The sequence below is a fragment of the Limulus polyphemus genome, unplaced genomic scaffold, assembly GCF_000517525.1.
Source record: "Limulus polyphemus unplaced genomic scaffold, Limulus_polyphemus-2.1.2 Scaffold2149, whole genome shotgun sequence".
In the NCBI taxonomy this organism is placed as follows: domain Eukaryota; kingdom Metazoa; phylum Arthropoda; class Merostomata; order Xiphosura; family Limulidae; genus Limulus; species Limulus polyphemus.
In genome coordinates this window covers 70,835-91,960 of record NW_013667759.1, presented here as the reverse complement: position 1 = coordinate 91,960, position 21,126 = coordinate 70,835, and the positions used below count along the sequence as shown (strand labels likewise).

The 21,126-nt window shown below is 34.7% G+C and overlaps 1 protein-coding gene across 1 annotated transcript in view; it reads right to left on the bottom strand.

The window, feature by feature from the left end:
• Nucleotides 1-21,126, bottom strand: part of LOC106466093 (glypican-6-like) — an 83,541-nt gene that overhangs the window by 8,751 nt on the left and 53,664 nt on the right. Inside the window, exon 5 of the mRNA XM_022394048.1 lies at nucleotides 494-624. Within this exon, the coding sequence (XP_022249756.1) occupies nucleotides 494-624 (131 nt within the window). The remainder of the gene's footprint in view (nucleotides 1-493; nucleotides 625-21,126) is intronic.

The window sequence follows — 21,126 nt, the reverse complement described above, 5'->3', positions numbered from 1 at the left end:
TCTTGAAAGTTCATGCCAGTTACATTCACCGTATCTAACACGACCTCTTGAAAGTTCATGCCAGTTACATTCACCGTATCTAACACGACCTCTTGAAAGTTCATGCCAGTTGACATTCACCGTATCTAACACGACCTCCTGAAAGTTCATGCCAGTTACATTCACCGTATCTAACACGATCACCTGAAAGTTCATGCCAGTTACATTTACCGTATCTAACACGATCTCCTGAAAGTTCATGCCAGTCAACATTCACCGTATCTAACACGATCACCTGAAAGTTCATGCCAGTTAACATTCACCGTATCTAACACGATCACCTGAAAGTTCATGCCAGTTGACATTCACCGTATCTAACACGACCTCCTGAAAGTTCATGCCAGTTGACATTCACCGTATCTAACACGACCTCCTGAAAGTTCATGTCAGTTACACTCATCATATCTGACACGACATGCCCGTTCTACCGAAAATTCATGCTAGTTACACTCACCATATCTGACACGACTTGCCCGTTTTCCTGAAAGTTCATGACGGCTTCCGAGATTCTTATTTCTATAGGGTCTACAACAGCTTCGATGTTAAACGAGCTTTCTAGTCGAGCAGCCAGCATCAAGAGAGTTTCTAATAAACAGATAATAATAAAAGATATATAAAAAGATGCAATATATCCTACACATTCTTAAACCACCAACAGAAATTCGAAATTCATCTACTAGAACTTAATAATTACAAGTGGTCGAACTGACAAAAGAGTTAGCACTTTAAACAGAAACTAGAACTTCTGTACAAATAGAACAGTTAAATGTAACTGCTTTGTTTAATTGGCGTTCGTATATGAATTAGTAAGTTAATCACAAAGACTTATAAATCTAAAGACTGATATGCAAGAAATATGTCGAAACGAAGCGTGGTCTGTGTAGCAACTGCAAAAAGTGGTGCCCTTATACAAAATTACAATAACATAGTTTGATTTGATGAGCTTTAGTGCACACTAACCACTAGGCTTCGACAACTCGTGACTTAAAGATAAGTGCATTATAATTGGTAAGAACCAATTATGACCTGCACCACCTACAGCAAAACTTTGAAGACAAAAGAGGAAAGAAACTTTAATAAAATATGCTCTGATCTGAAATTTAGATTAAAAGATGGAAAGAGAATTGAGGTCCAGAGCTGTAAATTAAAGTGAACTGGCTTATAAAATAATTATGGTTAGAAAACGTTATTCTGCTGAATAAAATAATAAAAAATGGTTATTTGGGGAAAATGAAAAAATGATATAGGTGTTTCATTAAAAACCTTCCGGTGGTCTTTAAGTTTGAAGTTAAAATCAATTAAATAGAAATGCACTTTTATTAACGCACGTTCATGTTCCAAGCAACAAATATATTTATCTACTATCTCTGAACTTCAGTCGAGGAAAGTCAACGAAACTTTTCTTAAATATTTTCCAGGAAGATTGTCGTACGTCGTTCGGAAACAATCAAAGGAAATAAGAAGATCGTACTTAAATGGCTACTTTTTTCCGTTTCAAGTTCACCAATTTTAGAAAGTGAAGTCAGTAAATGATTTAGTACTGTTAGCTTTTGTGGGAATAAGTTTAATGGTAGATGATACAAATGCCAAACACAATTACATCTTTTACTACAATTTACAACGCCCAGATATATTTATAGTCTGTCTTTACTGCCAAGACAAGCACTACTTACAACAACAACAAAATAGTTTTATGGAATCGACTCACATACGATCTTAATTTGCTTTTGTGTAACACGATGTTGTAGTGATACGAATACACAGTGTCTAAGCATCACAAGCATAAGGTTAAGAAACTGTTCATCCAAATCATGCTACAGCAAATATTATCCAACAAACAAAAACAGGCTCTAATAATAATAATACCTTTTCAGGTTATTCAGAACTTCTGATTGAATTGAATTTAGCTATGTGTAGTTGCTAAAAATGTGACAGAAATCTTGTGAATTAAACAGAAAACAATGTTCCATACTTAATTAAATACATCTTACTTCCTACAAATATCACAAGCCCAGAATCGTTTTAATATAACGTATTCAACGTCTGTAGTAGTTAGGTGCATTAAAGGTAGATTTCCAGAATTTTTGTTTAAAGATAAATTATTTTGAATCTGAATTTTATCAGTAGAAAGAAGTACACCGAAATGTAAAAAAAAAATCCTCAAGTTCTTTTTATTAAAAGTAACTGTTAAATAAACACTTCCAACAACAACCTCAACTACAAACAGAAGAACAAAGTAGAAACAAGAATATTTTGACAACTCGTTCATTGCAACAGAAGTTCTCAGACTATAATTATTTGTTGTTTTCTTAGTGCAAAACTACACAATGCGCTATCTGCACCCTGCCCATCGAACCACAGATTTTAACATTCCAAGTCCGTAAACTTACCACTGACTCAGCAGGAAAATTGATATGCTTTCTAATAATGAAAGACTTATCTGTCAAATGTTCAACGCTTTGTGGAAGTTTAACTGCAGATTGATTCACGACGTTATGGCTTTGTACATTGGTAGCCAACAGGGTCATAACGTGATGCCTCAACGCGTTGCACTTAAAAGCGGGTTGAACTTAGGAAAAACAAATCACTACTACCAATTGAAAAACAAATGATTTAATGCTGAATACTATACACGTGTATATATGCACGCACGCATATACCCAGGATGTTATACTGATTTATAATTTTTTTCTAAAGATTATACCACAAAAGGCTATGAAAACAAAAATGTCACCTATCTATTTAGTTTTGACGATGGGTGTTTTTGGAAGTCAAATGTATACGACGTTAAAACACAGAACTGAGATTGAAGTTTAATGTAAATATTTGTGTTGTGTCGATGACTGTTTCTTACCCTAGTATATCAATGACTGTTTCTTACCCTAGTATATCAATGACTGTTTCTTACCCTAGTATATCAATGACTATTTCTTACCCTAGTATATCAATGACTGTTTCTTACCCTAGTATATCAATGACTATTTCTTACCCTAATATATCAATGACTGTTTCTTACCCTAGTATATCAATGACTATTTCTTCCTCTAGTATATCAATGACTATTTCTTACTCTAGTATATCAATGACTGTTTCTTACCCTAGTATATCAATGACTATTTCTTACCCTAGTATATCAATGACTATTTCTTGCCCTAATATATCAATGACTGTTTTTTACCCTAGTATATCAATGACTTTCTTACCCTAGTATATCAATGACTATTTCTTGCCCTAATATATCAATGACTGTTTCTTACCCTAGTATATCAATGACTATTTCTTACCCTAATATATCAATGACTGTTTCTTACCCTAGTATATCAATGACTGTTTGTTACACTGACTATTTCTTACCCTAGTATATCACTGACTATTTCTTACTCTAGTATATCAATGACTGTTTCTTACCCTAGTATATCAATGATTATTTCTTACCCTAGTATATCAATGACTATTTCTTACCCTAGTATATTAATGACTGTTTTTTACTCTAGTATATCAATGACTATTTCTTACTCTAGTATATCAATGACTGTTTCTTACTTAACTAGGATAATTTTATCCACATTTTTAAAGAGTAATTTTACATTCGAAAAGACCGAATAACTGTATTTTTTAGATATATTAGTTGAGATATTTGAAACGGGTTTTGAGAATGAACATTATACATAAATAAATTGACAATTCTCACATCAATTTAGAGTTCTAATAGCAGTCATCTTCGCGACGTTAAAATAAATATTGTACAAATTGTTAATAATTACGAAAAACGAAATATTAGTTTGAATTAAAGAAATTATCCAGAGGGTTTAATGGACATTTTTCTCGCACCTATTTATTTGCTTCATACAATCGAAAGCAGTCAAATATATTAACTAAAGTTACTGCGTATTTCAGTGATACACAAATGAGCATAGAATATGAGGCGTTAATTCAGGTTTTGCTTCCCTGAAGGTTAAAAAGATTGAACTGGTGACTTTGTTGTAAATAGAGCAATTGTAATATAAATGTTGGTAATATTCAGTGTAAAAACCTTAGTTGCTAATTCTGTAAAGTTGGTTGTATTAATAAGTTAGCAACTCAATAACGTTTACAATTAAAAGCCATTTTATTTGTAATTAAAAGTTTGCTTGTTTTAGCACAAAGCCTCACAATGAGCTATCTGAATGGGTAATTTTAAGTTACATATAAATGTCTTTGCTATTCGTATCTTTGAAATTTAAATTGTAGATTATTTTTATAAATCTTAGGTATCCTTCCTACGGATATTATTCATCTCATTTTGTTTTCAAATCGAATCCCAGTCCCACTAAACATGCTCGCCCTTCCAGCTGTGGGGGCGTTATAATGTGACGTACAATCCCACTATTCGTTGGTAAAAGAGTAGCCCAAGAGTTGGCGGTGGGTGGTGATGACTAGCTGCCTTCTCTCTAGTCTTTCACTGCTAAATTAGGGACGGCTAGCGCAGATAGCCATCGTGCAGCTTTGCGCGAAATTCAAACAAACCAAACCAAATGTTTTCAAACTTCATTTTAAGAAGTTTATCATCTGTGAATTTTGTTAAACAAGTGCTGTCTGACATTTTCGACTGATAGACTAGTCGCAAATTCTTTGGCTACTCTTTTCTAACCAAATAGTGGAATTTGATCGTAATTCTTATAGCACCACACCTACGCTAACAAAGTGCGGAGCGCGTTTTTGCAGTAATAAACGTGAACAACTGAAGCCTTTGATTCAGAGTCTGAGCACTCACTAGGCCTAGTTTGACCCGTTTGGTTACCTGTTTTTTAATTAGATCAGCTGAACAGCGCCATATAAGTTGCGAATGCGATACCAATACAACAATAAAATAACATCATTAATTACTGAAACACTATAACGCCCTCTATTTTGTTTTTGATATAATCTACCGTGTTCGAAAAGTTTGTTTTCGTCCCCTTAAAAGATTACATACATATACATACACGCACATCAAAACCTATACACTTCATATAAAAAAAATTCGGGATTGAATTTATCAGAGAAAATTGCTAGGTTGGAATAAACAATATGCTTCATTGTTGTCAGCGTCTATATCAATATTTATCCTTTTAATTTACAAAAATAAATTACCGTTTTTCAAAACTCATTATAAAGTCTTAACATATACTGTGCTCTTAATATTTTAACACAAAAGTTTATCACTTTTGTCAGCTATGCTGACAGGTGTTAAAACACTGTGGTTAGTAATGAATTAGTTGCGTATTCATAACTTCCGAGCAGTTATATTTATTATAATCGATTAGATAACTCGGCGAGAGACATTTGTGTATCTGGACAATGCAGTTGTAGATTTCATCTAATGTAAAACAACCTAATTACTTTATATTCGCTTAATATTTACGAAATTTATAACAAGCAAGATTAACTAATTCCCAATAATTGCCGAACTGAACTGCATTTTTTAAAATAAGTCCTACCTACAGCATATACTGATATTCTATAAAACAGGTAACAAACAGTACTCCCCGTTGAGTCAGCGGTATGTTTTGGGGTTTAAAAAGCTAAAATCTGGAGTACGATTCCCCGTGGTGAACAGAGTGCAGTAAGTCTATTGTGTAGCTTTGCACGAAAATATACAACTAGTGCTGCCCTCCTAGAACACTAATATACAACTAGTGCTTCCCTCCTGGAACACTAATATACAACTAGTGCTGCCCTCCTGGAACACTAATATACAACTAGTGCTGCCCTCCTAGAACACTAATATACAACTAGTGCTGCCCTCCTGGAACACTAATTTCATTTTACTCGCATTTATCGTACAGTAGTAAATCACTTTGTAAAAAATGTCAAATGAAAACCTTTACCAGTTTTGGTAAACGTTCACAACACCTAGTCGCTGCCAGCAAAAAGGTTTTATATAGTTCTTTAGGGAAACGTCTATTGCATATTCTCCATAAAACACATACATTGCCAACATTGACGTCAAGGAAAACACTGATGACAGCCAGCTTCTCTTACAAACAAAATCAACTTTTTACGTATAAATTCATTTTATAAAGATGCTAACATTTGTTGAAATACTTTGTGCTTATAGTGTGCTACCTTTCTTGTTTATGTTCAATATGGCCTCAGTAAAACCAATTCTTTAAGTAAAGGTCATCTTTATTTTAAGTTTTTGCTGAATGTTTTATGCTTCTAATAAAATTTATCAATACGGTCTTAGGTGATACATAAGTCTTTTTCAACTACTTTGTGAGTTCTTCTTATTCTCACACAGCTGAATGATTAAAGTAAAGAATAAAAACGTCGCTCTTTCTTCGACGCCCCTACAGGTTAGCTTTCGAAAGAAATGACCCTGATAAGATCTCGGCGCTGTAGATGAAAGGGGCCGCCAGAGGGCTTGATAAGAATGTGACAGGTTTAGTCACATGCACGGCGTGATCTGCGAAGCGGTTGCTTCTTTCAGGTGGGGAAAATGTTATTCTTATCCATGCTTGCAAATATCCTTCCAGATCTGATACCCAGTGCTTTAACATGCTCGACTTTCAGCCTTAGAGCTCTACGATTGTATTTTGCATTAGAAATAAAACAAAAATAAATTCACCCTTGTTATCAGAACCAGTTTAAGAATTCACGCCGTTGACCCTGCAGAACCTGATAAATGTCTAATCTCTTAACCTGCCATCGGTTCTGAACCAAATGTGTATATTATATTTCAATACGTGTTTCTGACCATTACAGTCTTCAAGGTGCATCGCAAACTGAAGATTATAAGCATATCACACAGATCCCTGCCTATCTTCCCTTACATGTGGTTTTTTAGCCAGTTCACAGTTAAAACAAGTATTCTATGACATTATTTTTTTCTGACCCTATATTACGGATATCCAGTCAACTCCTCTAACTTTTAAAACTCAGGGTTAAAACAATAGGTCTTTACAAAACTTATAAGGAACTGTACACTAAATAAGATACGTAAGACGACAATATCCCAAATATCCAAACGTCCTCCTCTGGAAAACATTTATCTAAAAAAAAAAGAGTATATATATTTTTGTATTTTATTATAAGATTTAATAAGGAAAGGTAACCAGAGTGAAATTATTTCCAAAAATATAGGCCACATTGGTCTAATTACCATAAAATGTCTTCTACTTAATAACATATAGGCCACATTGGTCTAATTACCATTAAATGTCTTCTACTTAATAACATATAGGCCACATTGGTCTAATTACCATAAACTGTCTTCTACTTAATAACATATAGGCCACATTGGTCTAATTACCATTAAATGTCTTCTACTTAATAACATATAGGCCACATTGGTCTAATTACCATAAACTGTCTTCTACTTAATAACATATAGGCCACATTGGTCTAATTACCATTAAATGTCTTCTACTTATTAATCACGAACAACCTTATTTTCAAACTGCAAAACAAAATTAATAATAAAAAATCTGTTTCAGATAATTAGGTTACTGGATAACTAAGCAATAAATACCAAATATAATACTTTAGGAAATGGTGTCCTTTTAACTGGTATAGAAATATAGAAAAATTAAATAATAGGTTGAACAATCGCCAAGTTTTATATATTTTTATTTTAAGAAGGATGACGTTTCGAGCTAGCGCTCTTCGTCAGATCGTACAGTTTACAACCAAACTGTTTTGTAAACTGTACGATCTGACGAAGAGCCCTAGCTCGAAGCGTCATCCTTCTTAAAATAAAAAAATATATATAAAAACTTGGCGATTGTTCAACTTATTATTTAATTTTGTTATTTTCGTCGCCTATGCGGTTTTAACTATATTTCTCTTTTTATAAAAATATAGAAATATTAAGTTACAAAACAATATTCCCAGAGGATACAATATACACTTCTTTTGGTTCTATACAATCACAGTTGAGCTTCAAAAAAAACTTAAAAACCAGGTAAAATAACACTTCAATTTGATGTATATATATATATATATTACTTTTTTCCTTCTTAGTTCCGAGGCATATTTTACATGGTGGCGCTCACCTTCTCTTCAGATAGTCGTCCCTAAGCTAGCTGTCATAGACTAAAGGGAAGGCAACTAGTCAATACTACCCACCGCTAACTTTTAGGCTACTCTTTTACCAACGAATAATTGGATTGACCATCATTTTATAACGCCCCCCCCCCCACAGCGAATACGCTGTTTATCATTTGGAAACTTAATTCATATCTAAATAAATGAAATCTGATTTTAAAAATCACCATAAAAATTGACCGATAAACTGAGAAATTCAAAGAGTTAAATAAAACTTCGTATCTCTTTCATCTAATTGTTATAAAGTATATCGCATCCAAGTGCAAGTGTTAGTTTCATATTCGCTTCAAAATCGTATTAATTTGTAGAATTTGTTAAGATCTCTTACAGTTACGACAAACAGACAATTAACATTTCTACAGTGCTGATGCAACCGTCGGGAGGGGTTTTAGTAGCTTTCTTATCAAATTAAAGAAACAGATCACAGGATGTTTCTTTCGTTGCAGTGAAAAGTCAGTGACCCCAAAGCGTTCTCAGACCATTATTTAGTAATCGGTGTCGCGTTTGCTTACTGAAATGGGAGAAAGCAATTCACTTATGTCATATTACGTGCCACCAAATCAGGAGTAGTAAACATGTTCTATTATAAACATGATTCCTACTGGTCTAAGATGTACTTTCAATGAACGACAATACTGACTGACCAAAGAACGTTTAACATGAAAACTATATATAAACTGTCCTGCCATATATAAATATCCGGATCAGGGTTTGCAATAGTACCGGCGAGAATCTCCAATCATATGACTTGAGCAGCTAGAAATTCAACTATTCTTCCCAATGTGTTCTTGTGCGAAATTTTTTTCACATAAAGACAAATTGCCAATTATCTGTAAGCCCACATGGTATGACGACCATGGCAATGAATCAGTTGAAATCTAGGCTTTATATTGGTTATGAATTTAATGGGAGGTGGCCTAAGAAAAATCTATTAGCAAATTGTAAATTTGAGCATGTCAGAGGTAGGCGTGGTAAGTGCTTTCTGAATTTTCATTGATTGCTCTTTAGCCCAATAAGATTGAAGAATATTCAAATATAGCTTCAGAATATCGATAACGAAGGAGTTATAAAGCATATTTTACGTTATATTTCGTAATTTTATAGTGGGTGGACAAAAAACTCCAGAAGAGGAGACGGCTCAAGAACAAATATCCAAATTCTCACACTAAGTGAATTTGAGGTTATTTTTTAAATATTTGTTTATACAAGTACAAACCTAAAACTTATATACTATTAAACTTTGATTTATTATCTATGGTTTGATGTCAAGTTTCTTCGTATAACATGATAATTAAGTAGTTTAATTAAATTTTGAATGTAACTCACAAAAACGTCATGACATGCGCAGTTTGACCTGCCCACATGCTAAAGGTTAATCACGCATGCACCTACCTAACATGCAATCAGTCACGTTGGCACATTCACATTCTCTTCCAGAGCATGGGAATCACCAGTTTCCCATATTTCATGGTATTGACGATTTTCACGGTGAGATTCGCTTATCGTCTGAAGTATGAACTCAAAACTACCATACGAAACATTTATAATTCTGTGAAAAGCGAAGCTGAAATACCAGAAGAGACGCTTTGTCAAAACTCCAAACATGAGACATATGATAACAGATATTATTCTCAACATATGATTTACTATAAACCATGGGCCGGTACCGGTACTGGACGCCAAGTGCTGCCGGTACCAGTACTGGTACTGACTGCAAACCCTGATCCGGATTTGTTGTAAAAAAATGGAGATTTAGTTTGTTTGCAGTTAAGCACAAAGCTACACAGTGGGCTATCTGTGCTGTGCCCAACACGAGTATCGAAATCTGGTTTCTAGCGTTTTAAGTCCACACCTTACTGCTGGGGGGGGGGGGATACGGGCTATGGATGACTTATTTAGTCATTAATTTCGTTAATAAAATATTTAAATGTCATAAAAATCATTTCGAAAATTATGTAAGATGAGTGGTTTGATAAAAACAACCTATTATTTGAATTAAGTTTTTAAACTTAAATGCATAAAAAGTTTATGTAGAAATAGAAGATGATGCCCTATTTAAAATCCTTTTTTGAAAATCAAGTTAACAAAAAGTGTCTTTATTCGAAGCATGAAGATAGATTATAATTACAAAAAGTGAGATGTTAGTCTTATTTGTTTATCGTACGGCTAGATCTGGATATTTCAACAGAACGCTTTGCACGAATGTTATTGACTATTAAACGTGGATACTAAAAAAGTTATTCAGATGACCCACTCACTTGCATCGCTTTAAAATAGGTCGCAGCTCTGAGCTACTTGTAAAATTTCACTATTGAATGTATATCGAAAATATTGGTGTAAGAACTTCAACTCTGTTTGGTCACAATATCATGAATAGCTAGACGTCTCGCACTATATCGAGTGTCTGATTCAGTTTCTGACACAACTCTATTTATATCAATGTATAATATCTGAAGAGGGTTCTCATAGCTGACAAAAGTTCAATCATGTGCACCACAAAAACGTTCTCATCTTCACAGTTGCTATTATCGAATAACAGTCAGAGATAAATCAGCTTTTTTATAAACGATTCCGGAGATAGAACATTGTTCATAATGTTTGTCCAGCCTTCTGATCCAATAGATATGTAGGTCATATTTCCACAAGTAAGTAGGCCTTCAGTATTATAGGTTAAACTAAAGAGGAGTTTACCGATATTACCTATAAGAACACACAGCATACGGACAAGGGACTATTTGGTTCTTCAATACCTTTATTGTAACACACCCTTGAGAAAAGTAAAAATTTAATCCCACCCCTTATTTTTGAAAAAATAAATCGATTCCCTTCTTAAACTTCTGTAAAGTGCTGGCCTCCGCTATTGTAGACGAAAACTCATTACATTAAAACAATCACTCTCTTAAAAAATATTTTTTTAAAACTGAAGCCTAGCCTGTCCTTTCCAAATCCTCTCGTCCAATGAACTTCAAAACATAGGATAAAGAAATCAGAGGAACATAAATTCCTCTGATAATCTTGTCAGCTTCAATAAGATTACCTCTTATCCTTCTTTTCTTAAGAGAAAGTTAAGATATTTTAACCTATTCTCTTAACATAACCCTTCCATCTCCAGAATCATCCCAGTAATCCTCTTCTGAACCTTTTTCAATAAGTTACCATCCTTTCTTAGATAAGGAGATCAAAACTCTTCACAGTATTCCAAGTGAGGCTTACCCAGTAATTTGTATTAAGAAAGAAAATTACCTCTTTGGACATGTAATAATTATGTTTATAAATGTACTTTAAAAACCTACAGGTACCTTATTTACACAGTCGGTAACACAGAAAAGTGTTATCACGCTCTATATTATTATACGAGTCTTGTACTGTAGGTAGTGAATACAACCCATCAGGCTATATAACTGAAGTCTCCTGCAGGCCTTTGATCTTACTAATTAGACAAAAAAATTAAATATCTACTATAGACTGTTTGTTATCATGTTAACAAACTCAGCTTCAGGGTTTTTGGTAGTCAGCAGATAAACAAACTAAAGGTTATGATTAATGCCGATTAAGATTAACTGTATGGACATCAAAACGTCATAACATGAAATATTATACTTAAATAGTTAGAACCAAGTTTGAATAATTCTCAAAAAAGGTCTATTACAAAATATGACGTCATTTATCAGATCTAAACCATACGAGTGCTAAAGGACACTGATGCTATGCATCATATTAAACAACTAACTAAATTCTATGGGCCATGACACTACCCATCATATAAGATAAGTAAAGGAATGCTGAAGGCCTTGGCGATACCCATCATAACAAACAATTAAAGAAATTCTATAGGCCATGACGATACCCAGCATATCAATCAACTAAAGAAATGCTACAGGCCACTGATGCTACCCACCATATCAAACAAATAAAGAAATGCTACAGACCACTGATGCTACCCACCATATCAAACAGATAAAAACTGCTATAAGCCACTTACGCTACCAATGATATCTAATAATTAAAGGCATAGCATAGGCAGTTCGCATTAACCATACAATCAAACTATGAAACTTTGCTATTGGCCATCAGTGTTACTTATCAGATCTAATCACTTGGCCTGTTTAGCGGGTACTGGAAAGTAACAAGAAACAAAGGTAGTGAGAAACACCTTTATCTAGTAAAGAGCCCATCCACAATTAATTCTTATCTATGTCAAGGTATTCTACTACGAGAAGCTTATGAAAGCCAGAAGCTGCCACAGCCAGCCAGCCAACTAGAGTAAAGGTAACAAGAAGAAAGATGTTCACAGATCTTCGAAGAGGAATAAATGTTGGATAGAAATGTCCATGATATTTCAGCTTTCCTGTACTTATATAAAAATAACAAAGGTAAGTAACATGTTAATGAAATGAAATTCCCCGGACTTTGGTGTTAAAAACAATTCACTTTTTGATTAATTCAAACTTTGAAATGCATTGTGAAACGAAAATACACAACTAGCGTTAAATAAATCATCAAGATGTGAATGTTAACTTGAGACTGTAGCCCAAAAGTTGTTCAACATAGCCAATATCGCAATGCCTTCAGCATTAATATTTATTGTTTTGGGCACCACAATTGGAATGATTTTATTAAGTTTCCAGCGAAGCTGCACACTAGATCTCTACACTAACCATTTCTAATTCTGAAGCTATAGACTAGAGGGAAGTTAACTAGTTAACACCACCCATCTCCAATACTTGGATTACACTCGTCTGAATTTATAGAAGGATTTGTCCATCATTCTTATAATGCACCCACGGCCCGAAAGTATGAAACAAATTTTTGGCAGTAACGGGACGCGAGTCACAGAACGTCAGACTTAGAGTCTGACACTTTAATCACTGAGCTATACTCCGTCCGAACTTTGAATAAATAAAAGTAAAAGTTTATATTGTGGAGTGCCACTATTCAGATAATGGTGATGTTGTTATAGTAGTGGGTTACTATCCTGGCATGGGCCTGTAATGGCCTTTTTATCTATTAATAAAAGTTATGGAAAAACAAAAATTAATAATATGAAGTTCTAGTCAATGATGAAAAGTTTAAGTAGATGTAATGTAATTAGAATGACCACGACTCTTTCAGCGTGATTAGTACACAATGTTACACCACATGATGTGTTTCCCAGTGCTCTTGTGAACAGTCTGATCGCACAGAAATCCACTAGCATTTCATCTGACGACTTTACTGTTATGTCTCATTTTATTCTACATCTGCTGGACGTATGAATATGGCATGGAAGCAACTTGTGTTAGATCATAAATATGTGCTCACCTCGAGGATTTAAAACTTCCAACAAGACATATCCCTTGCACTTTATGGCATTATGAAAATGGAATGCGGATTAACGTAGGGCACCAGGACCATCCAGAAATAGACCGCAGCAAGTTGTATCCCAGTCATAGTAAACAAAGTGTAACATATTGAAGCACGTGAGAATTTACAAACATAAAGACCAGTGGCAGAAACTGTCCACTAGTCAAAGGCAACAGTACACAACATAATCAAGAAGGATCACACTTGGAAAAACGGGTGTGTGGATATTTTGTGTGGGAGAGAGCTCTTACATATCCTTCCCAAAAGGAATCAATTTTGGGCGGCATCACACTTCCTAAGAAATGCCAAACTATTTCAAAACGTAGTTTGTATGCATGTCATACCAACACTACTTTATATCAGATGTTTTTATATTATTTGTTGATTTTCGTATTCAAAGTCGTTTTGATATAATATACTCAGCCATGTAGTCTTATTTACATATGGGACTGGCGTCTGTTACCCTTGGCCTAAAATGGATGTATGGTAGGTATAGCAATAACTGGTTCCTGAATCTAGAATGGAACCTCAAGGTTGTTTCTTAACGTAAAACTGCTGCCAAACCTGAAAATAATGGAAAAATCAACCTTGGATTCTTCCTCCACGACTTTTCTGGCACCTCTTCTTTACAGGGAAGAAATCAGCCACCTTGTTTCAAATCTAATTGTACTGTTATCTGTTAAATGGTCAATGTGAACACATGCAGTCTCCTTTTACAGGCATGGGCTCTGGAACAGATAGTTCCAGTGTAGGAAGTATAAGGCCCAACAATGGGAATATTAGTTGATGAAGTATTTTCAACATGATATGCTTAACCCCTACGTCAAAAGAGGTAACAAGATGGCTGGTCAGTTGTTCTACCAGCTGTTTTAACTTCATCTTCTATGTAATTCTTTTCACACACAGTCTAAATATATTGTATCCATAACACAATAATTCTTGAAATTCTTCAATATCATTATACAGTAATACTCCTGATACTTCTTCATGCCTTTCAAAGATAACATGACTTTACTGATACTTGTGATGTAGTAATCACTTTTTCAGTGGCAGATTTACCAAACCACACTAACATCAGGTTTTAAAGCTTTTCAGAAGAAAATCTTATATATATATATATATTATTAATATTGAGCAATGCTATCAATGATTTTGACGCATAGCAACTTGCTATCGGGAAGAATTTGATTCATTAAGTGTTGGGAATCTAACAAGCTATCAGTATGTGTCAAGGAAAATACTAGTTGACTAAACTGCAGTGGAATGCATGCTGTAACCTTTACCAAGTATAAGTTCACCAGGAAGCTCAAAACATGAATGTCTACGAGCTGAACAAAATGTACCATCCATAAAAGCATGTTTGTTGTTAAAGACTATAATTCCAGAAAGTTTTCATCTTGCTATAACAGTACAATCTCCCTTACAGGGTGGGTGTAATATGAAATTTGATACAGATTATTACATTAGATACAAATTGTAATGCCTCCACAGAAACATACTATAACAGACTTCAATATACACCCTTCTAAGTTACGTCATTTCTTTTATAGTAGAGGTGGTTAAACACTATTCACATCTTTGAGCCAACTCTGTAATTATCAATAATATGACCTAGGTGGCTGAAAAAACAACTGTTATGACTCTCTTGAACCAATGAAAATACAAAAACATGATGCATTGTGATCTCGTAGCTTTCGTCATGTTGATAAACCACCTAAAAATACTGCAATGGAATGCGCAGAGTTTGAGAGTTCATGCATGACACAGATATCAAACACTGTGCAGATGCTGAGGATCCACACATTACCAGCATTTGTGAGGCTTGGCTGAAACATCAGTTAAAAAAACATAATCCTTGGTATTTTTTCCAGTACCTTAGTCCCCTCCCCACAGTGGACATAGCCTAATGTGGCTTTGCTCTAAAACAAACAAACAAACCATTGCCTTGATCATGCTGTTAGGGAACAAAGAGATGTTTTTTTCAATTATAAATATTTGGACATTAACGATATTAGAATTATTACTATTTTACGATCCAAACTTTAACCCTGAATTGTCACACTAACTGATTCATGTCATAGATGCTAATGTTATTCTATTTGGATATTTCAATGCACATCACTCGTTGTGATGTCCTTATCATATGGATACAAATGATTGTACCACCTAAAAATTACTTAATGTGTACAATATAGATAGATGTCCAGCTAGACTCAATTATGGAAAGAGAAACCTCAGCCCTTGGCTTATCTTTTCTCTCTAATGACTTTTGTGGAAAATGTTCCTGGTGTTTTAAGCGGTAATTTATTTTCCATGTGAGACGACAGTCCATCTGTTAACTCAGTGCGCTTTTTCCATACATTCTCCACGATCCCATCATATTAAGTGGAATAGACTTTTTATGGAAGTTCTTTGTCACTTGCTTTCACTTCCTCCACTAATTACCAATAGCGAATGTTCATAACTTGCTATTTATCATCACATCTCTAATTTTCCTAGTGAAATGCTAAATATAGCCATTTAGATTATCAATATGACATGGTTATTACACACTCTATAGATGATTCTCTCGAATTGCTCTAAAAATTTGTAGAACTATTAAAATTATAATACAATGATAGTGAAAAATTACAAAACACACTGTTGAAGGCAATTCTGCTCTAATTGAATTAAAACATCCTCCCTTCATTAACTGGAAGAAGTTACACATATTTTGCATACTTGAACATTTCTTGGAAATCAGAGTAAGAAGCAAGAAGTTATTGACCTTATCATTCCTGTAGTTTATAGTCATGCCTTTGTCAACATTTAGACTCTCACAATTCACTTTCTCAATTCCCTGATACTTACATGATCCATTCGTTATGATAGAACGCTTAGAAGACTTCCTAAACGACATCAAAAATACCTTTACTAACCTATAACCACAATCTGCTCTTCTCCAAAGTGAGACATCACTTGTACGAGATGGGATATCTTATTTGAAATTAGCTTATCAAGAAGATTAAGCTAAGAAATTTTATTGTCAAGGGTTTCATGGTCTTGCCCAAGAACTTGGAAACATGGAAATGTTATTCCAAACCTCAAGCCTGTAAATTGGCTTTCCTTCTGTTCTTCTACAAATCTCTCTCTTTTTCTTCTTGTATCATCAAAGTTAAAACACATGATTAATACCCACTTCATTTGGTTTCTCAAGCATCTTGGACATTACTCTCCTAGCAGTCTTGATTTTTAAAAGACAGGAACACTAGTGATTATTTAGTTCAACTTCAGAAGTATGCCACTCTAGCCTTGTATACAAAGTGGTTATGCAGTTACTTTATTCTTATATCTAAAAGCTACCTTTGACAATACATGGATAAATGACCTCTTTCAAAAAAAAATTATCATCTTCGATACGTAGCAGGTTTATTTAAATGGCTACCAGTAATTTCTATTGTTGGTTCTTCTCAGTTAGGATCCAAGATTCTTATTCTTCCACAAAAGCTCTTACCTATGGGGTACAAAAATATCCACTAGTCTTACTTTATTTAATATTATGCTGGGGGATCTTGTCCACTGTCTCAAGAGGTATAATTATTGTGGCATCTCTACTGAGGTTGTCTCTTTTTCAGATATTTGAACGAAATCTCAGCTTCTCATTCAGTTGAAAATAAATGATATCACAGAGCACAATTCCAGCTACCTGCATAGGTGGCATCGATATTTTAAGAACAACATAACTCAAATGCTTAAGTATGATATTTAGCAGCAATTGTTCTTAGAAACCTTGCATCTCGTCCTCTTAGTTTCAGATAGTCAGAAGTATTTAACCTTACTTAGAGTTATCTCTGGCTGGCTCTTCTTTTACAGCAGGTCATCACATTCGATTGTACTAACCCCCAATGGCACAGAGATAAGTTTGAAGGTTTATAACGCTAAAAACCAGATTTTGATACTCGTGGTGTGTACAACGTAGATAACCCATTGTGCAGCTTTGTGCTTAACTGCAAACAAACAAATCTATTGTACCGAACTTTTATTCAATCTAAGCTAAACTATGGATCTGTTCTGTATGATTTTGATCCTTCATTTGCGCTTCAAAAAGCTTTATGATATCCAGTATGCTCCTTTACAAGTTTGTCTGGGTGCAATATCTTGTATTTCAACTTCTACCTTATAAATCTTGGCTTCAGAGGCTCTTCTATGTATCTGCTAACAGTATCTCGTTGGTGGATATGGATGTCAATTAATAGAATGGACCTGAAAGTCCATAAAATATTTTCATCAAAGAAGAGACCTTTCTTAGTCTTTAAAGAGGGGAACTCAATTCTTTTTATTTAGTGTTTTCAGATAGTTTTATCAATGCTTCAAGAAAATTCATCGCTGTTTCCTATTGCTATGGGAAGATGGGAGTTGTGGAGATTTTCATCATACTAGTTTCTCTTTAATATTTCATTTAATCTTATTCTTTGATTATTCTCGTGCAGTAGCCTTCAACAGAAAAACTGCTTACATTCTTTATAACCAGCTTCCTCTGAAATTAATCAAATCCTTTCATCCCCTAGATAATTTCAGAAGCATTGTAGCTGAACTGGTGTGATTCTTTCTTGACATTTCCTAGCTTGAAGGTTTAGAAACATATATTTAAAAAATGCATGTTTTACTTAGCAGTCTCTACAGTGTCAAGTCTAATGGATTTAATAATTATCCTGGCTTGAATGGAAATGGCACCTCATTTCAAACCAGTTACTGTACTTTGAACTCCTGGAAACTATATGGTAAAAAGACCTGCCATGCGTTGTCTCTAGCCAGCCTATCTGTTAACCTTTCATTAAATAGTCCATTTTTGTCATACAGTGTTACGTAGAAGTCTTTTGGCTAAGGCTTCTACTCTGCTATAAGAAACCGTAAGACACTACATGATATGATTCAGATTGGGAACTTATTTGGTAAACTGCACTCTACACAAAATCGGTTCGGTCCACTTTATAGTAAGACCCCTTTGGGGACCATTGATCATACTGTTTTTACTTGTCCTGCCTATTGAAGAGCTCAATTATCCAAGAAAGAAATCCAGTCTAGCTTACACTTGTCTTATATACTCTTGTTAGCAGTTTCTTATCTACCACCTAATGTGCTTTAAGTTACTAATGCTACAATTTTCCTTCTCAAATCTTCCACCCTAATAAACCATCTGTAAGAAAACTATTCGACAATATTTCTCAACTTTTATAAATGCCAGACAGGCTTATTTGTATAAATGCACTTGGATTTGTAACAAACCACTCATAAAGGACAAGACCAGACATCATCCATTCATATTCTGATTAGTAGCATTATTACAAATATAATGTAAAAAAATCATAATCAACATTCTGTCATTAAAGATATGCCCCGTGCTGCTCTGTTTGTTTGTTTGTTATGGATTTCGCGCAAAGCTACACGGGGAGCATCTGCGCTAGCCGCCGTCCCTAATTTAGCAGTGTAAGACTAGAGGGAAGGCAGCTAGTCATCACCACCCACCGCTAACTCTTGGGGTACTCTTTTACCAACGAATAGTGGGATTGACCGTCACATCATAACGCCCCCACGGCTGAAAGGGCGAGCATGTTTGGTGTGACGGGGATTCGAACCCGCGACCCGCAGATTGCGAGTCGAGCGCCCTAACCAACTGGTTTAAATACTCTGTTATTTTTTAGTATAAAACACAAAAACTTCTAGGAATGTTAGCTTTATGTTGTTAGTTTTTTATTAATATTTTGTGGTTATTCTCATATATACTAACTGTAAAAAAAAGTTTTATTCATACAAGCTCCAGAAATTAATATAAATTTCTTCAATCATTCAGGAAAAAAAAAAGAAACCTATTAAACTACTTTCACACTGTTGTGAACTTACTGTGCTGCAGTCTCAGCAATACTTAAAGAGATGACTTTTCAGGACAAAAACGTATTGGGTCAGCTGGTTAAAAATGTAGTTATCTGCAAATTGCATTACGATCACAGTTACCAAATCATTGCCTGGCACCTTGAAAGTTACGAAATAAAGAACACAGGTTTAACATGATATACAAAACGGCGTTTACTTTTGTCTGAAGTATTGTTTGTTTGTAATTAAGCACAAAGCTACACAATGGGCTATCTGTGCTCTGCCCATCACGGGTATCGAAACCCGGATTCTAGCGTTGTAAGTCTGCAGAAATACAGCTGTGCCACTGGGGGGGGGGCAATGTGTGAAGTACATGCTAGCTTGTTAGCTCAGCAGCACATGGTATCACAACGTTTAATTGAAATGATATACTCTGTAAACTGTTATTATTGGAACGTCCAACTATAACCAGTTTTGAATTCCTTAAAGTTTTAGTGTAGAGAGTGGAAACAGAAATGAGAGAACGAGAGACAAGTCATCGCTTCATCGATTTTAAGAATGTGCAACCTCCACTTTCTTCAACCTAAAGTGACAGCCCTTAGGTCGATGGGAAACACGGGGCAAAGTTCCAAGAACGCGGTGGTTTTCTTAAGCTTATCATTACGTGTTTGCCAGGGTTGAATGGTTTAGCACGAAAACTGCTTTAGGGGGTCAAGGAGTTGTTGCTAAATTTAGCCAAGTTTATAAACAGTAGTTCTTGTGTCTGACAGCCTGTTTTTCAAGTCATTCATGATACCACAAATAGCGTAAAACGCCTAATGCTACAAATACTTAAAATACCTTTTTTTTGTCGTGGTTACACTCCCACTTAAAGGTCCGAACATTTTCCTAGAAAACGTTTAATCACATATTCCTTGTCATTTTTTTGTTCATACCAAAACTTTCGTATAACGCATGCTACTAAGACAATGATAAGATTATTGGTACCATATTGCGCAGCAAAGATAGAATGCTAAGCTCTAAACGATGAGCTTTCTGGCATAACAAATCCTATCACCTAAAAACCATACTTCACTTTTGTCAGATTTTAGTAGATAAAGCAGGGTGACAGGAAAGTAGGATAAAACTTCATTTTAAGTCACTTATCCTTATTTCACTATTTCTGACTTACAATTTCCAGATTATATCAGGGGCGGATACGGGGGAGGGGAAGAAGCAGCAACAGAAGCTATCTCCCCCCCCGGCAGATTGTTTTCAATTTGACAAATTAGTTTTCATAATCATCATAAGACCATGATAGTAGCTACTTCACAAGACTTCCAATGTAATGCAAGTAACATCATTTATAGTGGCTGTTAACTCCCGTTATTTGAATGCCCTTTCCTCTTATTTTAAAAAGCTTAAGGCCAAATATGAGGCTTAGCTGTTTCAAAGGTTATCGAAGACAGAGCTATTTCTATACAACGATCAACTAGCCTACCAATTGATTTTGTTCATAAGCTGACAGATTTTACTATCAGGAAATACATAAGTGCTTATTTAATAGCTAAGTAATGTTGTGACTTACCCTAAGTAATTTGTGGAAATCTAAAGGTTTTATATAATTGTTCCCCCCCCCCCGGTGGGTCAGGGGTAAGTTTACGAACTTATTAAAACGCTAAAACACGTGGTTAGATTTCCCCACGGTGGGGAAAGCGCGCATAGCCCATTGTTTAATTTGCCATTAACAAACATAATCATCAGTAATCTAGAGTTACAAAACAAACAATATTTGTAATTACAACAGAAATATATACATAAGAAATAAATAAATCGAATATAAATAAC